Source organism: Coregonus lavaretus (assembly GCF_964263955.1).
Source record: "Coregonus lavaretus genome assembly, chromosome: 1".
NCBI lineage: Eukaryota > Metazoa > Chordata > Actinopteri > Salmoniformes > Salmonidae > Coregonus > Coregonus lavaretus.
The window spans coordinates 57,364,371-57,390,155 of record NC_139988.1 but is presented as its reverse complement, the minus strand read 5'-3'; the positions used below and the strand labels follow the sequence as shown (position 1 = coordinate 57,390,155).

Below are 25,785 nucleotides of genomic sequence, written 5' to 3'. Positions count from 1 at the left end.
TGCCGGGGGGTCGTAAGCAGACAGGATAAAAGGGATGTTCACATGCCGGTCTGACAGAACCTTCGGGAGGAATGAAGGGTTGGGGCGGAGAGATATACTCCTCCCACTGGGGTCCATCCGGTAGCACTCTGAACTGACCGAAAAGCATGGAGCTCACCCACCCTCTTCACTGAAGTAATCACTACCAAGAAAACTACCTTCATAGAGAGGTGTTTCAGGGAGGCAAACTCCAATGGTTCGAAAGGCAGCTTTGCCAAAGCTGCCAAGACCAGATCCCAGCTCGCCATTGAGCGGGTCCTAGGCAACGAACCCCCTTCATAAACCTGGCGACCAAGGGATGACGCCCCACTGGCCTGTCCATCCACCCCACATGGCAGGCAGATATAGCGGCCAAATACCCTCTCAGTGTAGAGGCTGCCAAGCCCTCATCCAAGTGAGACTGGAGGACATACTGCATCCCGCATGACTCGGGCACAACCTCAATACCAGTGCACCAAGAGCAGAACAACCGCCAGCGCAACTGGTATGCCGCGGTTGTAGCCGGTGCCCTTGCGCTCTGCATGGCGTTCATTACGCCCTCCAGTAGTCCTAACATGGACCATTGGTGCCGTTCAGCAGCCAAGCCTACAGACTGAGGCAGTGCGGTCTCGGAAGCCACAGAGTTCCCCCGGCCTGAGACAGCGGGTCTCAGGGACAGTTGCCAAGGAGTCCCAGACAACAGGGACAGGAGAAGGCTGAACCAGGGTCGTCTGGGCCAGTATGGCAGACGATGCGCCTCCATCCTGGTCCTGTCCAGCACAGCCTGGATCAGGGGAAAAGGGGGGAATGCGTAAAGCTCCAGCTCTGGCCAATAGTGAGCCAGAGCATCCAAGCCCAGAGGCCCTGGTGGCTCTGACATGGAGTACCACAGGGGACAGTGTGCATGACCCAGGGAGGCAAACAGGTACTCCTGCGCCCTCCTGAACTTGTCCCACAGGTGCTGCACCACCTGGTAATGTAGGCTCCAGTCCCAAGGTGGCGTGCCCTCCCTTAAGAGCATATCCGCTGCCACATTCAGGATGCTAGGTACGTGCGCTGCACGTAGTAACGCTAGACGTCCCTGAGCCCAGAGAAGGAGCTCCAGTGCCATAAGATGGAGACGGTGGGACCTCAGTCCACCCTGATGGTTGATGTAAGCCACCACTGTGGTGTTATCCATTCTCACCAGGACAGGAAAGACCGCAGGGCCAGCAGGGCCAGCAGGCCCCCCCCCTCAGGTGGGGTGGAGGCATCACATCCTCAGCATCTCCACCCCACCTGAGAGAAAGGAGCGACAGCGCCACCTCAACAATGCCCTGAGGCACTGTGCGGTCACCCGCAGCTGGCGGTGACGGTGGCACTTCGGGTGCAGCCGGTGGGAGTTGAACCACCGTTGAAGTGGCCGGAGATGGAGCAGGCCCAGGGGAAATCAGCAACAAGGCCGCCATCAGCAAGCCCGACAGGTGTTGGTTGGTCAGGGCGGATACCACCCGCCCCTGCCGAAAGTGGTCGAGGCAAGATAAGATCGCCTTAACCCTTCTGGTGGGAAGGCGTGCTCTCATGAGGACTGTGTCCAGTTCCATGCCAATGAAGGCCACCCTCTGGGTGGGTGTCAGACAACTCGTCATTTACAGTAATGGCCAGCCTGCCGAGGTGGGTCAGGAGCGTGTCTCTGTCTGACAGGACATGGGTCCTGGTCGGGGCACAAATCAGCCAATCGTCCAGGTAATTGAGGATCAACCATCCTCGGGACGTGAGAGGTGCCAGGACAGCGTCCATGCACTTTGTAAAAATGCGGGGTGCCAAGGAGAGGCCGAAGGGAAGAACCATGAATTCGTAAGCAGTCCCTTCGAAAGCGAATCGGAGGTACTGAAATGGAAGTACGCATCTCTCAGGTCCAGCACCACAAACCACTGGTCCCTGGACACGGCCTGCAACACGCGGGCTGGGGACAGCATGTGGAACCTCAGTACCTCCAAGTACCCATTGAGATTGCGGAAGTCCAGAATCGGTCGAAACCCTCCATCTCGTTTCGGTCTGCTCCAGAATGTCATCAACCACTGGGCCAAATGTCAGCGCTGGGGTGATGGGGAAAGTGGCAAATGTGCTCTGGAGAGGGAGAGCACACCCGAGAGGGGAGCCTACATTTCCATGGCGTGTGTCTGCCCCAAGTCCCACCATTCACCCTTGTACCACACAGCCTGGGCCTAAAGTGACAGTGGCAGGGGTTTTGGAGTTGTTTTTAAAAGTTGTAGGAACTTACAGTGGGGAGAACAAGTATTTGATACACTGCCGATTTTGCAGGTTTTCCTACTTACAAAGCATGTAGAGGTCTGTAATTTTTATCATAGGTACACTTCAACTGTGAGAGACGGAATCTAAAACAAAAATCCAAAAAATCACATTGTATGATTTTTAAGTAGTTAATTTGCATTTTATTGCATGACATAAGTATTTGATCACATACCAACCAGTAAGAATTCCGGCTCTCACAGACCTGATAGCTTTTCTTTAAGAAGCCCTCCTGTTCTCCGCTCATTACCTGTATTAACTGCACCTGTTTGAACTCGTTACCTGTATAAAAGACACCTGTCCACACACTCAATCAAACAGACTCCAACCTCTCCACAATGGCCAAGACCAGAGAGCTGTGTAAGGACATCAGGGATAAAATTCTAGACCTGCACAAGGCTGGGATGGGCTACAGGACAATAGGCAAGCAGCTTGGTGAGAAGGCAACAACTGTTGCCGCAAGTTCAAGATGACGGTCAATCACCCTCGGTCTGGGGCTCCATGCAAGATCTCACCTCGTGGGGCATCAATGATCATGAGGAAGGTGAGGGATCAGCCCAGAACTACATGGCAGGACCTGGTCAATGACCTGAAGAGAGCTGGGACCACAGTCTCAAAGAAAACCATTAGTAACACACTACGCGGTCATGGATTAAAATCCTACAGTGCACGCAAGGTCCCCCTGCTCAAGCCAGCGCATGTCCAGGCCCGTCTGAAGTTTGCCAATGACCATCTGGATTATCCAGAGGAGGAGTGGGAGAAGGTCATGTGGTCTGATGAGACATAAATAGAGCTTTTTGGTCTAAACTCCACTCGCCGTGTTTGGAGGAAGAAGAAGGATGAGTACAACCCCAAGAACACCATCCCAACCGTGAAGCATGGAGGTGGAAACATCATTCTTTGGGGATGCTTTTCTGCAAAGGGGACAGGACGACTGACACGTATTGAGGGGAGGATGGATGGGGCCATGTATCGCGAGATCTTGGCCAACAACCTCCTTCCCTCAGTAAGAGCATTGAAGATGGGTCGTGGCTGGGTCTTCCAGCATGACAACGACCCGAAACACACAGCCAGGGCAACTAAGGAGTGGCTCCGTAAGAAGCATCTTAATAGAAAATCTTTGGAGGGAGCTGAAAGTCCGTATTGCCCAGCGACAGCCCCGAAACCAGAAGGATCTGGATAAGGTCTGTATGGAGGAGTGGGCCAAAATCCCTGCTGCAGTGTGTGTGCAAACCTGGTCAAGACCTACAGGAAACGTATGATCTCTGTAATTGCAAACAAAGGTTTCTGTACCAAATATTAAGTTCTGCTTTTCTGATGTATCAAATACTTATGTCATGCAATAAAATGCAAATTAATTACTTAAAAATCATACAATGTGATTTTTGGGATTTTTGTATTGGTCTTCACAAAGTTTGCTGCTTCAGTGTTTTTAGATATTTTTGTCAGATGTTACTATGGTATACTGAAGTATAATTACAAACATTCCATAAGTGTCAAAGGCTTTGACAATTTATATTAAGTTTATGCAAAGAGTCAATATTGGCAGTGTTGACCCTTCTTTTTCAAGACCTCTGCAATCCGCCCTGCCATGCTGTCAATTAACTTCTGGGCCACATCCTGACTGATGGCAGCCCATTCTTGCACAATCAATGCTTGGAGTTTGTCAGAATTTGTGGGTTTTTGTTTGTCCACCCGCCTCTTGAGGATTGACCACAAGTTCTCAATGGGATTAAGATCTGGGGAGTTTCCTGGCCATGGACCCAACATTTCAATGTTTTGTTCCCCGAGCCACTTAGTTATCACTGTTGCCTTATGGCAAGGTGCTTCATCATGCTGGAAAAGGCATTGTTCGTCACCAAACTGTTCTTGGATGGTTGGGAGAAGTTGCTCTCGGAGGATGTGTTGGTACCATTCTTTATTCATGGCTGTGTTCTTAGGCAGAATTGTGAGTGAGCCCACTCCGTTGGCTGAGAAGCAACCCCACACATGAATGGTCTCAGGATGCTTTACTGTTGGCATGACACAGGACTGATGGTAGTGCTCACCTTGTCTTCTCCGGACAAGCTTTTTTCTGGATGCCCCAAACAATCGGAAAGGGGATTCATCAGAGAAAATGACTTTACCCCAGTCCTCAGCAGTCCAATCCCTGTACCTTTTGCAGAATATCAGTCTGTCCCTGATGTTTTTCCTGGAGATAAGTGGCTTCCTCGCTACCCTTCTTGACACCAGGCCATCCTCCAAAAGTCTTTGCCTCACTGTGCGTGCAGATGCACTCACACCTGCCTGCTGCCATTCCTGAGCAAGCTCTGCACTGGTGGTGCCCCGATCCCGCCGCTGAATCAACTTTAGGAGACGGTCCTGGCGCTTGCTGGACTTTCTTGGGCGCCCTGAAGCCTTCTTCACAACAATTTAACCTCTCTCCTTGAAGTTCTTGATGATCCGATAAATGGTTGATTTAGGTGCAATCTTACTAGCAGCAATATCCTTGCCTGTGAAGCCCTTTTTGTGCAAAGCAATAATGACGGCATTTGTTTCCTTGCAGGTAACCATGGTTAACAGAGGAAAAACAATGATTTCAAGCACCACCCTCCTTTTAAAGCTTCCAGTCTGTTATTCTAACTCAATCAGCATGACAGAGTGATCTCCAGCCTTGTCCTCGTCAACACTCTCACCTGTGTTAACGAGAGAATCACTGACATGATGTCAGCTAGTCCTTTTGTGGCAGGGCTGAAATGCAGTGGAAATGTTTTTTGCGGATTAAGTTCATTTTCATGGCAAAGAGGGACTTTGCAATTAATTGCAATTCATCTGATCACTCATCATAACATTCTGGAGTATATGCAAATGGACATCATCAAAACTGAGGCAGCAGACTTTGTGAAAATTAATATTTGTGTCATTCTCAACTTTTGACATTCAAGTTCAATTTTGTTGTTGATTTCTGTGAGCAGGATGTCACTCTGCTGTTTATGACGACGTCATATTACTGATTCTACTTTTAACTCCTGTGATGTTGCCTTTCTGTAATTCCATGTTGCATTACATGCAATTACATTCTGAAATCAAGTTACAGCAAGTTTCTGTGATCCTGATACAGGAATGTATGAAATGGCCTCTCTTATCGAAAGAGTGGGCTTACCGGTCTGGGAGTCGTGGAGGGATTCTGGGGGGAGGAAGTAGAGGTGCGGCCACAGCGATTCGTGGTGGAATTGGGAGGATGTCTACTGTGTCCTTTCCATGGATCAAATCAATACACAGCATAATTAATAATCAGGTTATTGACAAAAGCGCAGGTGACAGAGAACATTGTAAATACATTGACAAGAGTACATTGTAAATAAGTACATGGTGCCTTCCTAAGTATTCTATATTTTTTTCATCAATATGCTTTTGGTAAATTACAAAGGTGTTTATAACTTAATGCTTTTGGTGGTGAGTTGATTCAGTTGGATTTAATGTCTCTCCAGCAACTATACGTAGGAATAAGGATAAGCTATTCAGCCTTGTTGACTAAGCCATGCTTTCACAAAGACAGAAATATACCAAAAGCGTGTTGGGTGAACTGGGCTTTGAAGAACAATTTGGCCTTACCTCAAACTCGGGCTCAGTTCCACTGCTGTAGCTAATGTTACTATGTGTGCTGAGTCTGTTACTGCCACTACCTGGGAAAGTTCAAGTAAAAAAATATATGCTCAGGAAAGAAACACTACAAGTAAATGTGAAACAATTTCTTGAAGAGGTAAGAGCCTGTAGAAGGTTGGGATGACCTCCCCACTTCAGCCAAGGCTTAAGTACACATTAATAGCTAGAGATGAAGGCGACTCAGAGAGAGCATCTGAGTGAAGCAACAATAATGGGGAGAGTAATGTAGCTACAGGTCTAATATTTTAGACATAACGACCATAGATGATATGGAAATAATCAGAGTTGATCAGCAAAACAAATGACCACGTGTTGCAGATTTCATCATTCTGCAAACACAAGTATATTTCTATAAGCACTATCGCTCTACTAATACAGATTTTTGACAATCCACACTAACATCATCTTGTAATATATCCAACATCAAAACTAGACCAACTCAATCATTACATCAGTTGTCATTTTTGACTGCCATCCTGACATAAGGCTCATAGTGACATGAAAACGACAGATTGGACTCACTGGATGTGCTGGAGGTACTGCCAGTTTTCCAGGTGCTTCTCTGGATTGGCTGGGCCACAGGAGGGGTCTGGGTCATGACCTGTGGGGCGGGCTCGTACACAGAACACTCCACAGCCATGTTGGAACCCCAGTGAAGGTTCCTCTGCAGTGGGGCGCTTATCTCCAGATCTCACAGGGAAGAGGCCAGATCAACAATAAGCATCAATCATCAACAATAAGCTAAATGTCATACATACAGTACATAGATGTTCCAAAGTATTTCCATTTAAGTGTTTTACTGTAACTGTAACATCATGTTTTTATACTGAACAAAAATATAAACGCACCATATAAAGTGTTGGTCCCATGTTTCATGAACTGAAATAAAAGATCCCAGAAATGTTCCATATGCACAAAAAGCTTATTTCTCAAAAAAGTGTTGCACAAATTAGTTTACATCCCTGTTAGTGAGCATTTCTCCTTTGCCAAGATAATCCATTCACCTGACAGGTGTGGCATATCAAGAAGCTGATTGAACAGCATGATCATTACACAGGTGCACCTTGTGCTGGGGACAATAAAAGGCCACTGTAAAATGTTCAGTTTTGTCACACAACACAATGCCACAGATGTATCAAGTTTTGAGGGAGCTTGCAATTGGCATTCTGACTGCAGGTCAGATAATTTAATGTTAATTTAATGTTAATCTCTCTACCATAAACCGCCTTCAACATCATTTTAGAGAATTTGGAAGTACGTGTAACCACAGACCACGTGTAACCACGCCAGCCCATGACCTCCACATCCGGCATCTTCACCTGCTGGATCGTCTAAGACCAGCCACCCGGACAGCTGATGAAACTGTGGGTTTACACAGCTGGAGAATTTCTGCACAAACTGTCAGAAACCGTCTCTGGGAAATTCATCTGTGTGCTCGTCGTCCTCACTAGGGTCTTGACCTGACTGCAGTTCGACGTCGTAACCGACTTCAGTGGGCAAATGCTGAACAAGTGTGCTCTTCAAGGATGAATCCCAGTTTCAACGGTACCGGGCAGATGGCAGACAGCGTGTATGGCGTTGTGTGGGTCGAGCAGGTTGCTGATGTCAACGTTGTGAACAGACTGCACCATGGTGGCAGTGGGGTTATGGTATGGGCAGGCATAAGCTACGGACAACGAACACAATTGCCTTTTTTATCGATGGCAATTTGAATGCACAGAGATACCGTGACAAGATCATGAGGCCCATTGTCGTGCCATTCATCCGCCGCCATCACCTCATGTTTCAGCATGATAATGCATGGCCCCATGTCGCAAGGATCTGTACGCAATTCCTGGAAGCTGAAAATGGCTTTGTTCTTCCATGGCCTGCATACTCACCAGACATGTCACACATTGAGCATGTTTGGGATGCTCTGGATCGACTTGTACGACAGGGTGTTCCAGTTTCCGCCAATATCCAGCAACTTCGCACAGCCATTGAAGAGGAGTTGGACAACATTCCACAGGCCATCAACAGCCTGATCAACTCTATGCAAAGAAGATGTCGCACTGCATGAGGCAAATGGTGGCCACACCAGATACTGACTGGTTTTCTGATCCACACCCCTACCTTTTTTAAGCTATCTGTGACCAACAGCTGCACATCTGTATTCCCAGTCATGTGAAATCCATAGATTAGGGCCTGATGAATTTATTTCAATTGACTGATTTCCTTATATGAACTGTTGCATGTTGTGTTTATATTTTTGTTCAGTGTATATCAAATATGACCACCGATGCTGTCTTATGGACATACAGAATTGTAGGCATAGTCAAATAGGAAAGGCCATTTAAAAAATAAAAATAAAAACACTTTTCATCAAGCCTGATAAATGAAATGTAATTGCAAATTAAGTAGCCTACAAAGTACAGTATGCTCTTGTCACATGTAGAGGCAAAGTAGAGTCTCCAAATATGCCTACCGATCTCCTTCCCAATCTTCTCCCTCTCTTTATGGCGTCTGGCAATGCTGTCTCGTAATCTTTTTAGATTTTCCTGTGACCAAAATATATTTTATTTATTCATTATTTCAGATAATCATTGTACCCCCAAAAGCTATGCCTGGGCCACAGAAAATATATGTTTATTGTGTTCTGCAAAGAGATATGAGTATTAACTATAATCTACTACTGTACCTGTTGATAGCGCAGAGACTGAGATCTCCTATCCTGGTCAAACTGCCAGATCTTGAATTCCTGCACAGCATCATCCACACTCAGGACCCCCACCTTCACTTTCTCCTGCAAGGCTATGAGCTGCCTCTGGCCTGGGGTCTTCATTCCAGCGTAGGGGTCGTGGGAAGAGGAGGTGGCGGCTCTGTCTCTCACAGGCCTCACTGGAGGTTTGGAGACACATACATTGTTTTACTAATTAGTGGAGAAGATGTGATTCAGGACAATGTGCAGTATATAGAAAATAAAATCTCAAGTGATTTTATATTTGATGTGTACCTGTGTTTGACTGGGTTTCTCTGAGGTCCCTCTGTGGATTTGATTCTTCTTTTCCCGAAAACACTGTGAATCGTAAAGCATAGTCATTCACCTGGACCTTAAATACACCACTGGTTTGGTGACTTATGCACTAGCTAATAGCTTTGGAGAACACTTGTGCTTTTCAGTCATGTACCTCTTGAGATGTAGGTCTTGGACTTCTCAGACTCTGAAAATGTTACAGGTCTCGGAATTGGGGCTGGTGGACGGTTGAACATTTCTGGGATATAGCTCGCATTCTCATCCACCGTGTCATAGATTTGATCTTGAACAAACATGTTGTAAGGGTCTTCCTCCTCAAACCCCTCTGGTTCTTCCACCTGGTCTCCCACCTCTTCATTAGTTGTATGCTCCCCAACTTGGGCCACACCTGCATCAGGTTTCCCTTAAAAAAGTCCACAAGTCCAATTACAGTACAATGCAGTACAGTATTTTTGTAGTGATGGGCATCGATATGGAAATGGTCATCGATATGGCATCGATATGTACTATAATGGTGCCGGAGGGGATGGCTGCCGTTTTACGGGCTCCTAACCAACTGTGCAAAAAAAAAATACTGCATTGTTTGTAACTTATTTTGTACATAATGTTGCTGCTACCTTCTCTTATGACCGAAAAGAGCTTCTGGATATCAGAACAGCGATTACTCACATCGAACTGGACAAAGATTTTTTCTTTAATGAGTCCGACGCAAAGGATATACTGCTTCTCCAAAACCAGGCCCGAATCCCCGTCATTCGCGTGAAGAAAAGACTGAAATACAGGGGGCGGAGATTGGGGTGCCTTGTGAGAATTTGTCGGTGAGTGGGTAACCCGCCTCTACCATCCGTTCTATTGGCCAACGTGCAATCACTGGAAAATAAACTGAATGATCTCCGTTCGAGATTATGCTACCAACGGGACATTCAAAACTGTAATATCTTATGTTTCACCGAGTCGTGGCTGAACGACGACACGGATAATATAGAGCTGGCTGGGTTTTCCGTACATCGGCAGGACAGAACAGCTACGTCTGGTAAGAAGAGGGGTGGGGGTGTGTGTCTATTTGTCAATAACAGCTGGTGCGCGATGTCTAATATTAAAGAAGTCTCGAGGTGTTGCTCGCCTGATGTAGAGTACCTCATGATAAGCTGTAGAACACACTGTCTACCAAGAGAGTTTTCATCTATATTATTCGTAGCCGTCTATTTACCACCACAAACCGATGCTGGCAATAAGACCGCACTCAATGAGCTGTATAAGGCCATAAGCAAACAAGAAAATGCTCATCCAGAAATGGCGCTCCTAGTGGCCGGGGACTTTAATGCAGGCAAACTTGAATCAGTTTGACCTAATTTCTACCAGCATGTCACATGTGCAACCAGAGGAAAACAAATCTAGACCACCTTTACTCCACACACAGAGATGCATACAAAGCTCTCCCTCGCCCTCCATTTGGCAAATCACTATTTACATTGACAAGTAAGCGTTTCACGGTAAGGTCTACATCTGTTGTATTCGGCGCATGTGACAAATAACATTTTATTTGATCAATATCAGTTTAATTTTTTTATAAAATATCAATATCATATCAGTTTTATAAATAACATTGCAACTGTGTCCATTTTCTGTTCACTTCCAAGGCTTTGTGAAGTTTAGACAACTGTTGATTGCCCCTTGAGCCAGCTGTGAATGTTCTTGGGGCCTAAACCTACCTAACTAGTTTAAATACAATGAGAACCCCATCAACCATTGAGGGCCCATCAGCAGACCATTTCAGTGCATTCGGAAAGTATTCAGACCCCTTGACTTTTTCCACATTTTTTGTTGTTAAAATTGTTTTTCCCCCTCGTCAATCGACACACAATACCCCATAATGACAAAGCAAAAAACAGTAAAAAAAAAATAAAAAACTGATATCACATTTACATAAGTATTCAGACCCTTTACTCAGTACTTTGTTGAAGAACCTTTGGCAGCGATTACAGCCTCAAATCTTCTTGGGTCTGACGCTACAAGCTTGGCACACCTGTATTTGGGGAGTTTCTCCCATTCTTCTCTGCAGATCCTCTCAAGCACTAGGAGGTTGGATGGAGAGCATCACTGCACAGCTATTTTCAGGTCTCTCCAGAGATGTTCGATCGGGTTCAAGTCCGGGCTCTGGCTGGGCCACTCAATCAGGCCTTTATGGTAGAGTGGCCAGACGGAAGCCACTCCTCAGTAAAAGGCACATGACAGCCCGCTTGGAGTTTGCCAAAATGATCTTAAAGGACTCTCATACCATGAGAAACAAGATTCTCTGGTCTGATGAAACCAAGATTGAACTCTTTGGCCTGAATGCCAAGCGTCACGTCTGGAGGAAACCTGGCACCATCCCTACGGTGAAGCATGGTGGTGGCAGCATCATGCTGTGGGGATGTTTTTCAGCGGCAGGGACTGGGAGACTAGTCACAATTGAGGGAAAGATGAACGGAGCAAAATAGAGATCCTTGATGAAAACCTGCTCAGGACCTCAGACTGGGGCGACGGTTCACCTTCCAACAGGACAACGACCCTAAGCACACAGCCAAGACAACGCAGAAGAGGCTTCAGGACAAGTCTCTGAATGTCCTTCAGTGGTCCAGACAGAGCCCAAACTTGAACCTGATTGAACATATACAGGTGTGCAAAGCTTGTAGTGTCATACCCAAGAAGACTTGAGGCTGTAATCGCTGCCAAAGGTGCTTCAACAAGGTAAAGGGTCTGAATACTTATGTAAATGTAATTTTTCAGTTTTTTATTTGTACTACATGTGCACAAATTTATAAAAACCTGTTTTTGCTTTGTCATTATGGGGTTTTCTGTGTAGATTGAGAGAGAAAAAAACTATTTAATCAATTTTAGAGTAAGGCTGTAACGTATACTTTCTGAATACTTTTCTGAATGCACTGTATATCGATATGAAACAGTTCCCAGCATTCATATTTTGTCAATTTACCTTGAAAAAACTTTCTAAGTATGATTTCCACTGGGTTATGCGACTCTCCTAATGCCTTCTCCATGTCCTCATCTGAGGGAAATAAAATATTCAAAGATAATGATATTAATCCATCATCATCATCATCATCAATGGGAAATGGTACTTCATGTAATTAGTCATACATAGGTCTTCCATGTAGTCTGGGCTTAACCCCATCATGGACTCATAGATGTCTTCTTGGCACCCGGGGTTCAGGGAATACTTCATGATGATATCTCGAGAGGAGATGGACGTGGACTCGTACACATCATCTTCTTTAGCCGAGATGGATTCTTTGATATGAGACTTCAGCATGTCAGCCGTCTCCTACATACGAGATATCGTGCACATAGTCTTAGTCTTCACTAAAGATATTATTTCAGAAAGTTACTACAATATGATTTACCGGTAGCTGCTATTTGATTTAATTGTTGTGCAATTCAGAGCATTTCCCATAATTGAGATCACACTAGAGAGATACAAGATAAACATACTAACAATGGACTTACCACAAAGTCGTCCATGAACTGTCTCAAGTCAGAGAAACCGCTCCTCTCTGCCAGTGTATTTGGGTAGTCTCCATTCTTATTCATTACGCTGTAGGCCTGTAAGGCACCTGGACACTGTAGCAGGACTGTGGTAAGCTTCTTCAGCCCATACTTTGCAGCAAAATGAAGCAGAGTGGGAAGCTCCTGCTTTCGCTGACCTGAGTGACAAAAACAGTCAAATGAATCTATGTGATCTATTCCACTTGTTATGAACGTTCTTGAAGACTCAAAACCTTCAGGATAAAAGTTGAACTTGATAAAAAAGAAATGTTCCCAAAAAAGAAATATTCCCAATTCACCTAAATTTAGAACACAGAATGTATTGACCTTTTGGACCTTGGATCACATCCCTGGATGTCAACATAACTCGATGGGGATTCTTGGACTCTCAGATAAAAAATAATGTGGACATCATTTGATGGCATTTTTGAATGTCCAGATAACATTTTTGGATGATCAGTGGCCATGTCCCAGATCAAATTTTTTGGATGTCCCAGATAAAACATTTGGATGATTACAGCAGGTGAATGGTAGTTCATCGGTCATTTGAAAAAATCACATTTTGGCAACTTTTTTTTCCCGACGTGTCCCATTTATCCAATTTCATAACCATAACAACTGTCTGCTTAAGGATGGATTTATATACGGCCGTCTAGGAACTAATTTGACTGTCAGAGTAAATTTAATGGCATAATCTGTAATTAAAGGCACAATCTGTAAGAGTTCCTGTCATTAAATGGTAATGTCAAATAATTAAATAAGCAAATAACATACTTGCTTACTACAACTGTATTACACTGTCATAACCCAAACTGCAAGATTGTTTTTACTCCATTCTTTATGTTTTAGTGTCTTTTGATTCTCAATATATAGGGAGGGATTTTCAATCAACCCCTATATTTAAATGGAATTGACCCCAACTCTGCTTAGAGCCACTGTCTGTATTTTTGGCCCATAAAAAAAAAATGCAAATACAATTGCGGCCAAACATATTGGCACCCTTGCACTTTACTGAAATAATTCCCTATTTCTTCTAAAATAAATTGAAATAAAAAATTATAAAACTGCCAACAAATGCTTCTTGTGAGCTTGCTGCACCTTTCTACTGGCAATTCGGGCCACTCTTCAGCAGCAAACCATTCTAATTCTTCAATGTCATATATGGGGAGGTTTGATCATGCTGTGGGGTTGCTTTGCTGCCTCTAGTGCTGGGGGCCTTGAATAAGTGCAAGACATCATGAAATCAGCAGATTATCAGGTGTTTTGGAGTCCAATGTTCAACCCAGTGTCCAAAACCTGGGTCTCCATTTGAAGGTTATTCCAGCAGGAAAACAACCCCAAACACACATCAAAAAGCACCCAGGAATGGTTCAGTAAGAGATGCTGGGCTGTTTTGGAGTGGCCAGCGAAGAGTCCAGAATCACATCCAAAACTTATGGCGAGATCTGAAAACAGCAGTTGGTGGAGGGCACCCTTTAAACATTGAAGAATTAGAGCAGTTTGTTGCTAAAAAAATTGGCAGTAGAAAGGTGCATTAAACTCATTTATGGCTACAAGAAGCGTTTGTCTGCAGTTATCTTGGCCAAAGGCTGTGCAACCAATTACTAGCTCCTGGGCGGCAATAATTTTGGCAATGCCATTTGTCTATATTTTCTCAATTAAAATTGTAAACGTAAGTTTAAAAAAATTAAATGTGTTCTGCAATGTTGAAAATCCAATTAGAAGGTCTGGTGGCCAAAAGCTTAAATGTCAACGTATTTTATAAGAAATAGGGAAAAGTGTAATGGTGCCAATATATTTGGCCGCAACTGCATATCACTTGATTTTAAAGAATATGATTTAAAAAAAATACCTAACTGAGATTAGTGGAACTGTTTGAGGAACTCCCCTTACTCTCTCGTGAAACATCTACAACAATGTAGTGTAAGTATTCACTAGAAACTAGCTAGCACATTGTTTTTCCTTACCACAAAAACATGCATACCAGTTTCAATAGAACTGTTAGTGTGTAGACAAGCAAATGTATCATTCCGTTATATTTTCTGGTCAAAATGTAAAGCACTTACATGCAGCCATATTGTCTTCCTCGATCTGTCTGATTCCAAACACATGAAGTCCACTTGCAGGAATCCTGCCTTTTAACGAGTCTGTCAGCATATTGTCAAGTGACTCTGTGGTATTGGATGTGATATTGAATGCCTAGAAACATAGAAATGAACAACATACTATTGAAGGAAATTGAATATGTTCTAAAGAATTTAAACATTAATGTTTTTTAGGCTTTCTTGAAGCTTTAGTCTGTGTGAGATGCAACGCAACCTCCAATGAAAATAGAGACATTTGACATAACTGAAGGCAACAGGAGATGGCCTCTCTTGCCCTTTTAATTACAGCGTATTTTGCCATATGTTAGCCTTCAATCAAACTGCACAAAACTGAAACCGAAATGTAAGTTTAGGCAGTAATTCCAACTGGTTAAGGTTAGGGTTAAGGTTTGAGATAGGGTTTAAACAGAAAAAAACAAAAATAACAAAACCAGTCACTGGGATTGAACCACTGATGCTTGGAGCCGTAGCTTGCATTTTAAGCCCATCCCTAGCACCTTAGCTTGTTGCAAGCCTACTAAATGGTAACAGGCACTCGCATTTGTGGCACAAATCCCATTCAAGTCATGGTACTGATTTTAGCATTTTTCGCATCATGTTAAATCATCTATAAGTGATTTTGTTGAACTTCACAATCGATTTGAGATCCTTTCGTATGATTAGGGCATGATGTGCGAAAAATTCTAATATCGGTACCAGGACTTGGATTTGGCACAAATTATAAAATCTTAGCATTTGGAAACAGTGCCAGGGAAACTAAACCAAAGCATGGATTGCTGTCAAACCTTACAGGGTAAGGAAACCACCCCCGTGAACTATCCCTTTCAAAATCAATTATTTAGAGATGTTGAAAACTGAATTTGTCAGTCTTCATTACTGTGTTTTTACTCTGTACTGAGCACTCTCACCTGACACATAAAGTCCATGGGAGCAGCTGCAAGTTCAAGGTAACTGCTGACTTCTCCCATGACTGTGTAGTATGTTACAGGCCTCAAACAGACTGGTGAGTCGTTGCCATGCAGAGTGAGTGACATCTCTCCTGCTGGCATATCTGGGAAAGATGACATTTATCTGGGTTAGCATTCTTTATCTACTATACAGCATAGTGGCTGGCAAATCACTTCAAGTTATTCACATTGGTCAAAGAAATGTCCACAATAAGAATGTAATAGTGAAATAGAATAAGTGAAAGTGAAATAGAAGACTGGGTAAGTGGTCTAAATGTTCCTCTATAGCGATTGAAAGCCTCTAAAGGTAGCCTACTTACCAGGCGCGTTAACACTGATGGTGTATTCATTCTCCAAAATCCCTAAAACCCGTTTTGCAGCTAAATCTTTAGAGGAAAACTCCACCTCCATTTTCAACTGGTTGTCCAGTTTATTTGAAAAGATAATGAAAATAGTTGCATGGTCCTGTAAAACACGTACAGTCATCATGGAGACATCAGATAATGGATTTTTTTTATTTTTTTATTCTAGGCTTAATAGGTGTTTGCTAAAAAAACTGCAATTGCAAAGAAAGTTGTCCTGAGCTGATTTATAATTTTAGGGTAATTTGAGGGTGTGCCTCTATGAATCAAGAAATAAAAAAAATTCACACTCACAAAATTGTAGTAACCAAGAGGCATGGTTGTACAACACTATACACTCCAACAACTTTTACACTTAAGACAGTATCATGTACATTGCCTTCAGAAAGTATTCATACCCCTTGACTTATTTTGTTGTGTTGCAGCCAGAATTTAAAATGGATGAAATAAAAAATTTTCTCACCCATCTACACACAATACCCAATAATGACAAAGTGAAAACATGTTTTTAGAAATGTTTTCAAATTTATTGAAAATCAAATACAGAAATGTCTAATTTATATAAGTATTCACACCCCTGAGTCAATACATGTTAGAATCACATTTGGCAGCGATTACAGCTGTGAGTCTTTCTGGGAAAGCCTCTTAAGAGCTTTGCACACCTGGATTGTACAATATTCTTAAATTCTTCAAGCTCTGTCAAGTTGCTTGTTGATCGTTGCTAGACAGACATTTTCAAGTCTTGCCATAGATTTTTATGCCGATTTAAGTCAAAACTGTAACTCAGGAACATACAATGTTGTCTTGGTAAGCAACTCCAGTGTATATTTAGCCTTGTGTTTTAGGTTATTGTCCTGCTGAAAGGTGAATTTAAACTACCAGTGTCTGTTGGAAAGCAGACTGAACCAGGTTTTCCTCTAGGATTTTGCCTGTGCTTAGCTCTATTACGTTTATTTTTATCCTAAAAACTCCCTTGCCGATGACAAGCATATCCATAACATGATGCAGCCACCACAATGCTTGAAAATATGAAGTGGTACTCAGTGATGTGTTGGTTTTGCCCCAAACATAACACTTTGTATTTAGGACATAAAGTCAATTTCTTTGCCACATTTTTTGCAGTTTTACTTTAGTGCCTTATTGCAAACTGGATGCATGTTTTGGAATATGTTTTATTCTGTACAGGCTTCCTTCTTTTCACTCTGTCATTTAGGTTAGTATTGTGGACAGTGGCGACCCGTCATTCAGGGCAGGTGGGGTTGTAAGGCTCTGCCCCACCTGTTTTAGCAAAAAAATTAATAAAAAAATGTTTTATTATATACATTTAAACTCAGTTTTTCACAATTCCTGACATTTAATCCTAGTACAAATTCCCTGTTTTAGGTCAGTTAGGATCACCACTTTATTTTAAGAACATGAAATATCAGAATAATAAAGAATGATCTATTTCAGCTTTTATTTCTTTCATCACATTCCCAGTGGGTCAGAAGTTTACATACACTCAATTAGTATTTGGTAGCATTGCCTTTAAATTGTTTAACTTGGGTCAAACGTTTCAGGTACCCTTCCACAAACTTCCCACAATAAGTTGGGTGAATTTTGGCCCATTCCTCCTGACAGAGGATTGAGATCAGGGCTTTGTGATGGCCACTCCAATACCTTGACTCTGTTGTCCTTAAGCCATTTTGCCACAACTTTGGAAGTATGCTTGGGGTCATTGTCCATTTGGAAGACCCATTTGCGACCAAGCTTTAACTTCCTAACTGATGTCTTAAGATGTTGCTTCAATATATCCACATCATTTTCCTTCCCCATGATGCCATCTATTTTGTGAAGTGCACCAGTCCCTCCTGCAGCAAAGCACCCCCACAGCATGATGCTGCCACCCCCGTGCTTCACGGTTGGGATGGTGTTCTTCGGCTTGCAAGCGTCCCCCTTTTTCCTCCATACATAACGATGGTCATTATGGCCAAACAGTTCTATTTTTGTTTAATCAGACTAGAGGACATTTCTCCAAAAAGTACGATATTTGTCCCCATGTGCAGTTACAAACCGTAGTCTGGCTTTTTTATGGCGGTTTTGGAGCAGTGGCTTCTTCCTTGCTGAGCGGCCTTTCAGGTTATGTCGATATAGGACTCGTTTTACTGTGGATATAGATACTTTTGTACCTGTTTCCTCCAGCATCTTCACAAGGTACTTTGCTGTTGTTCTGGGATTGATTTGCACTTCTCGCACCAAAGTATGTTCATCTCTAGGAGACAGAATGCGTCTCCTTCCTTAGCGGTTTGACGGCTGCGTGGTCCCATGGTGTTTATACTTGTGTACTATTGTTTGTACAGATGAACGTGGTACCTTCAGTTGTTTGGAAATTGCTCCCAAGGATGAACCAGATTTGTGGAGGTCTACCATTTTATTTCTGAGGTCTTGGCTGATTTCCTTTGATTTACCCATGATTTCAAGCAAAGAGGCACTGACTTTGAAGGTAGGCCTTGAAATACATCCACAGGTACACCTCCAATTGACTCAAATTATATCAATTAGCCTATCAGAAGCTTCTAAAGCCATGACATCATTTTCTGGAATTTTCCAAGCTGTTTAAAGGCACAGTCAACTTAGTGTATGTAAACTTCTGACCCACTGGAATTGTGATACAGTGAATTATAAGTGAAATATTCTGTCTGTAAACAATTGTTGGAAAAATTACTTGTGTCATGCACAAAGTAATGTCCTAACCGACTTGCCAAAACTATAGTTTGTTAACAAGAAATGTGTGGAGTGGTTGAAAAACGAGTTTTAATGACTCCAACCTAAGTGTATGTAAACTTCCGACTTCAACTATCTATATATATATATATATATATATATATATATATATATATATATATATATATGTATATATATTTATTTATTTATTGTTATTGCCTTTTTTGCATGTTATTTTGGCATTCATTCATGTCACATCAGTTTGCAAACAATGTAAAAAAAATGTATCATTGAGTTAATAAAGCCGCATACAAACATGGTCTCTTTCTTGAGTAAGGCACTCCAAAATGCAGGTGTTTCAGCCTAGCTCAGTACTTTCTGTGGTCAAATCAAATCAAATTTTATTGGCCACATGCGCCGAATACAACAGGTGCAGACATTACAGTGAAATGCTTACTTACAGCCCTTAACCAACAGTGCATTTGGTTTTAATAAAAAAGTAAAATAAAACAACAACAAAAAAGTGTTGAGAAAAAAAGAGCAGAAGTAAAATAAAATAACAGTAGGGAGGCTATATATACAGGGGGGTACCGGTGCAGAGTCAATGTGCGGGGGCACCGGCTAGTTAAGGTAGTTGAAGTAATATGTACATGTGGGTAGAGTTAAAGTGACTATGCATAAATAATTAACAGAGTAGCAGCAGCGTAAAAAGATGGGGTGGGGGGGCAGTGCAAATAGTCCGGGTAGCCATGATTAGCTGTTCAGGAGTCTTCTGGCTTGGGGGTAGAAGCTGTTGAGAAGTCTTTTGGACCTAGACTTGGCACTCCGGTACCGCTTGCCGTGCGATAGCAGAGAGAACAGTCTATGACTAGGGTGGCTTTGACAATTTTGAGGGCCTTCATCTGACACCGCCTGGTATAGAGGTCCTGGATGGCAGGAAGCTTGGCCCCAGTGATGTACTGGGCCGTACGCACTACCCGCTGTAGTGCCTTGCGGTCGGAGGCCAAGCAGTTGCCATACCAGGCGGTGATGCAACCAGTCAGGATGCTCTCGATGGTGCATCTGTATAATTTTTTGAGGATCTGAGGACCCATGCCAAATCTTTTCAGTCTCCTGAGGGGGAATAGGCTTTGTCGTGCCCTCTTCACGACTGTCTTGGTGTGTTTGGACCATGATAGTTCGTTGGTGATGTGGACACCAAGGAACTTGAAGCTCTCAACCTGTTCCACTACAGCCCCGTCGATGAGAATGGGGGCGTGCTCAGTCCTCTTTTTTTTCCTGTAGTCCACAATCATCTCCTTTGTCTTGGTCACGTTGAGGGAGAGGTTGTTATTCTGGCACCACACGGCCAGGTCTCTGACCTCCTCCCTATAGGCTGTCTCATCGTTGTCGGTGATCAGGCCTACCACTGTTGTGTCGTCGGCAAACTTAATGATGGTGTTGGAGTCGTGCCTGGCCATGCAGTCATGGGTGAACAGGGAGTATAGGAGGGGACTGAGCACGCACCCCTGAGGGGCCCCCGTGTTGAGGATCAGTGTGGCATATGTGTTGTTACCTACCCTTACGACCTGGGGGCGGCCCGTCAGGAAGTCCAGGATCCAGTTACAGAGGGAGGTGTTTAGTCCCAGGATCCTTAGCTTAGTGATGAGCTTTGAGGGCACTATGGTGTTGAATGCTGATCTGTAGTCAATGAATAGCATTCTCACGTAGGTGTTCCTCTTGTCCAGGTGGGAAAGGGCAGTGTGGAGTGCAGTAGAGATTGCATCATCTGTGGATCTGTTGGGGCGGTATGCAAATTGGAGTGGGTCTAGGGTTTCTGGGATAATGGTGTTGATGTGAGCCATGACCAGCCTTTCAAAGCACTTCATGGCTACAGACGTCAGTGCTACGGGTCGGTAGTCATTTAGGCAGGTTATTTTAGAGTCCTTGGGCACGGGGACTATGGTGGTCTGCTTGAAACATGTTGGTATTACAGACTCAGTCAGGGACATGTTGAAAATGTCAGTGAAGACACTTGCCAGTTGGTCAGCACATGCTCGGAGTACACGTCCTGGTAATCCATCTGGCCCTGCGGCCTTGTGAATGTTGACCTGCTTAAAAGTCTTACTCACATCGGCTACGGAGAGCGTGATCACATAGTCATCTGGAACAGCTGGTGCTCTCATGCATGCTTCATGTTGCTTGCCTCGAAGCGAGCATAGAAGTGGTTTAGCTGGTGGAGAGGCAGCCAGCGAAAGTACAGAGTGTAGGCGTTGGTAATGTTCTCTAGTTGCGCCGTGATTGGCTCAGTGTTCTGTCACTCATGGGGACACTATGTCACCACCGAATCTACAGGGAGAGCTAGGCAGTTCAAGCCCCCTTTGGTGCTGCCATAGATTTACATTAGAAATGCCCGTCCAAGAAGGCTCAAGGTCATTAGCCACAGATAAAATGACTTCAAATCATGTTATATCTACTGTAGCTTTGATTAGACTGATCATGTCAACTTCATACTTTCACAGTCTTAGCTAGCGGGCCAGAAAATGTTAAATACATTGGCCATGCTGTCAATCCAGCATGACTTCTGCCACATTCAAAACAACTGGAAACTCGGAACTGGGAAATCTCAGACTTCAGTGCGTTCAAGACAACTGGGAACTCGGGGGGGGGGACTAGCTTGGACTGGGAAAATACGTTTTGAACGGTCATCCAACACGGAATTCCAAGTCGGGAATCAGGCCTCTTTCTAGAGCTCCGACCTGAAGATCACTGACATCATGATTCAACCTTGTTTTTTTCAGAGTTCCCAGTTGTCTTGAAAGCACCATAAATCCAGAGAAAGTCTGGCAAAGTTTGCCCACAAGAAGGACCGCCGCGCTACGTTCAAGTGAGCACAACACAACAACGATGAGGCCAAAAATATGTCTTGTATACTGCTGCATAAATGATGTTATATGCCAGGGAGCTATGTATACAGTAGCTAAGAAAGTAATACTAAGTGTATGTTGTGTAGTAAGCTGTTAGTAGCCCATCACCCTAAGAATTTGGTCCCTCTCCCCCACAGAAGTTAGCCTAATGTTCTGACTTGGTGGTGCACATGTAGCCTATAGCCTGTTTTACAGAAATGTCATCATCGAATATTGTAAGAGCTTTCATTGTCTGCTTACAGTATATGCCCTCGTTATTTATCCTACGGTTCTGACTTGGTGCACAGGGAGAATATTGTAAGAACGGCCCATGTTCAGAATTCTGTCACTGTACATTTCAAAGTGCTGAACAAAAAGTTAAAGCAACTACTCGCTCATTAATGTCTTAATCGAAATTACGTCTTGCCTCTTATCCGCTCATCGTTCCCTTATGCAATAGTTTGTACATCTAAATTGTTATATTGCTTACTGTAGGTAAGTATACTATACTGTACCTGTATATATACTGTATATATACATATACATATACTGTAGGTCTATCTCATTAGTATCTTATTCATCATTTTAGGCAATGTTGGAATGATTTCATTGTTTTGATAACTTTGTGTATTATAATTAGCTCATGTGTATTTCTTCACAAGGAGGGGATACTATATAATGTTGTTGGGTCTGTAACCATGTTTGCCAGTGACAGTCTCTTCCCATTCAAAAAGTTCAGTAATAGACCCACATAATTCCAGTTGATATTGCAAGGGTTATTTTGTTTGCACAATGCACTGTCAGTGCGTCTGTATATTGTCTATAAAAGTGGATCCTCGTGATTGTATTTTCCTTCCTTTTTAGACCACATAGCCCTAATTAAAATAATAAAATATTGTGTAGTGGCTTTGCTGGCATGCATTTTAAAAAATGGGTTGAGTTTGCCCCATCAAGATTTACATTCTATAATCGCCACTGATTGTGGAGTAACTACAATGTTGTTGATCCATCCTCAGTTTTCTGCTATCACAGCCATTAAACTCTGTAACTGTTGTAAAGTCACCATTGGCCTCGAGTGAAATCCCTGAGCGGTTTCCTTTCCTCTCCGGCAACTGAGTTAGGAAGGATGTCTGTATCTTTGTAGTGACTGGGTGTATTGATACACCATCCAAAGTGTAAATAGTAACTTCATCATGCTCAAAGGGATATTCAATGTCTGTTTTTGTTATATTTTTACCGATCTACCAATAGGTGCCCTTCTTTGCGAGGCATTGGAACACCTCCCTGTTCTTTGTGGTTGAATCTGTGTCTGAAATTCACTGCTTGACTAAGGGACCTTTAAATATAATTGTATGTGTGGGGTACAGTGATGAGGTAGTCATTAAACAATCATGTTAAACACTAGTATTGCACACAGAGTGAGTCCATGCTACTTTTTATGTGACTTGTTAAGCAAATTGTTACTCCTGAACTTATTTAGGCTTGCCATAACAAAGGGGTTGGATACTTATTAACTGAAGACATTTCAGCTTTTCTTTTTCTATTAATTTGTAAAAATGTATAAAAACATAATTCCACTTTGACATTATGGGGTATTGTGTGTGTGTGTGTGTGTGTAGGCCAGTGACCCTGTGTCAATGTAATCCCATTTTAAATTCAGTCTGCAAAACAACAAATGTGGAAAAAGTCAAGGGGTGTGAATACTTTCTGAAGGCACTATACTGGTTATGTACCATTCATCTTTCCTTATGTTGTGCTGTCCAGATGAAATCTTTGAACGTTGTTCAGTACCATTACAGCGTTGTCTATATAGTATGTTAAGCTATTCTTACCCCACATAGTACTCTGTTTGGTTGTACAGTGAGGCAGGCGGGATGTGTGGGGCTCGTTGCCTGGTTTGGGTGGACCTCTGTTCTCACATTGTCACTGTCATCCTGGACACACTCTGGTTCTGTCACTGACTCTTCCTCTGTCCCCTCAGCTTTGGGGTTCTTGACCACAGGGATTTTTGCTTCTGTTTTTGCCGTAGCTTCCAAATCATGTTCAGCCTCTTCTGTATTACCTTTTGAATACAAAGCCCAAATAAAAACCTATTATCAGTAGGTCTCAGTTGAAAAGTGGGTGAATTGAATGAACTGAAAGTTTAGCCTGTAAATTTACAACTGGTTACTTTAGCCTGTAAATTCACAACTGGTTACATTTACGTCATTTAGCAGACACTCTTATCCAGCGCGACTTACAGTTAGTGAGTGCATACATTTTTTCACACTGGCCCCCCGTGGGAATCTAACCCACAACCCTGGCGTTGCAAGCTCCATGCTCTACCAACTGAGCTACAGGAGTTTACTTGCTCATGCTCTTTAAACAGAGAAACAAAAACTCAAACATAAACTTATGTCTGAATGTTATGAGAATCTGGCTATATACTTTCCCCACACCGTATAAGGGTATTATAAAGTGAACATACTGTCAGCAATGGATTCTAGAATGGTAGAGATGTAGAGAGCAGGTTCATCTTCAGGATACAGTTTTCTCCAGCTCTGCCAGTCCTCAAACCATTCAGTGGATATGTCATCCTCTGACATTCCACACAACAGCGCCACCACTCTGTGTGGAGGGTGAAGGAGTTTCTGAAAAGTTCCTAGGACTTCAGGGTCATCTAGAATGTCCAGGATTGCTGCTGTCAGTAGCATTACAATGCATTTACTATTATGGAAAATGTTGAAGTCACATCCATGTAGCTGATCAGCACAGTCAACTGCAAACAATACGATAGACCTCTTGGGAAACTTCTGTGAAGACTTCAAGATTTTCTGCAGATATGTTGCCCATTCCTGAGCCTCGCTAGCATGGACAATCAACAGCTCGCACGTGGAATGGAATCCAGACATTGCTGGAAGACAAATTATGGGATTTAATTCTCTTATCTATTAATTATCAAAAGATGTATAACTTTTATAAACATTTATAACTGTACTTAATTTGATATGAATTAAGGTATATTATCTTCATAGTTATTTTTTTCTCTTGAGAAAAGGAAAAGTCAGGGTATTAATGCTGGAGTTATGCTAAACGTTGCACTGAAACTACACGATTCCAGGTGTCCAAAACAGCCCGAGCTATGAGATTTCAAGGTTGCTGTGGTTACAAGAATGAATAGGCATGCTGTTTGAGATTACAACACTGAGTACAGTCAATAGGGAGCTGAGCAAACATTGACCAGAGTCAACATTGGTCAGAGTAATTTGTTGTAACTCATTACTTAATCAAGCCAAGTTCATCCCTGTAATCTTAAAAATTAAAGAAACAGCATATGTATAGCTTCTTTATTGTCAGAAATTGTTTTGCAAAGCTTTTGCTGAGATGACATGCAAAAACGTGTCACCAATGCAGCTGTCAACCATAACTACAGGAAGAGTAAAACACTAACTTCCTTATTTTGAAAGCAAATCTGTAAATGCTTTTACATTACACGTTCAGTCAAACCACAGAAAAACTATTTTAACAGAAACTTGAAACAGTTTTAAGTATATGTCATTTTTAAGTTTCTCAATGACAACATTCATTAAAACCAAGCCCTTCTTTCTTCCCCGCTGAATTGTTGATTGACCAACAATAGGTTATACAGTGTGCAGTGAGTGCTTATAGTATTGGTTTGTACAATTAGAAACATTTGTATATTATTGTCAGGCTAACATCGGACAAAAAAGAAAGACATTTAAGACGTCAACAAGTTAACTTCTTACCTGATTCTGAGGACGAGTCAACTCTATCCATTGTGAAGTTTGAGAACAGTTGCATCAACTCACAGCACCAAACATCTGTCCTTGTGAATGGCTGCCCTTACTTTTTGGGGTTAAGCCCTTCTTTTTTCCCAGCTGAATTTAGCCTCTTCGCATGAACAGCTTTCACCAACTAACCCCCTGCGCTGTCATATTAATAGAAACAGTTTCCTGATGTTGAGTGGCACTTCCTAAAACAGTTGCAGCAGTAAGAAATTCCCCTGAGAGGAGTGTGATAGAAATGCAGACTGTATCCTGTAGTAATTTGTGTAGACATGAACTAGTGCTTGTGACATGAGTCATCTCTTCTCACAAAGTTTGGTTTGTAACAACAAAAACTAAAACAAACCTCAAGTCAAAACAGTAATGATAGAGCAAACATACGAAGACAACAAAGCAGTCATTGTATTTGACACCACCAATAATACACACACACACACACACACACCTGATAGTTGTCACATGTTACTTTTTTAACTTCCTCACACAT

The 25,785-nt window shown here is 42.8% G+C and overlaps 1 protein-coding gene across 1 annotated transcript in view; it reads right to left on the bottom strand.

Moving 5' to 3' along the window:
• pik3ap1 (phosphoinositide-3-kinase adaptor protein 1) overlaps positions 1-25,505 on the bottom strand; it is a 28,809-nt gene extending 3,304 nt beyond the window's left edge. The window contains exons 1-16 of the mRNA XM_084164591.1: positions 25,260-25,505; positions 23,981-24,406; positions 23,346-23,575; positions 15,884-16,028; positions 15,525-15,667; positions 14,578-14,710; positions 12,473-12,669; positions 12,107-12,290; positions 11,943-12,014; positions 9,123-9,371; positions 8,948-9,010; positions 8,633-8,832; positions 8,420-8,492; positions 6,478-6,645; positions 5,905-5,975; positions 5,453-5,544 (exon numbers count right to left, since the gene is read on the bottom strand). Coding sequence (XP_084020717.1) covers positions 5,453-5,544; positions 5,905-5,975; positions 6,478-6,645; positions 8,420-8,492; positions 8,633-8,832; positions 8,948-9,010; positions 9,123-9,371; positions 11,943-12,014; positions 12,107-12,290; positions 12,473-12,669; positions 14,578-14,710; positions 15,525-15,667; positions 15,884-16,028; positions 23,346-23,575; positions 23,981-24,406; positions 25,260-25,314 — 2,501 coding nt within the window. The 5' untranslated portion in view covers positions 25,315-25,505. The remainder of the gene's footprint in view (positions 1-5,452; positions 5,545-5,904; positions 5,976-6,477; positions 6,646-8,419; positions 8,493-8,632; positions 8,833-8,947; positions 9,011-9,122; positions 9,372-11,942; positions 12,015-12,106; positions 12,291-12,472; positions 12,670-14,577; positions 14,711-15,524; positions 15,668-15,883; positions 16,029-23,345; positions 23,576-23,980; positions 24,407-25,259) is intronic.
• Positions 25,506-25,785: the final 280 nt, after the last annotated feature.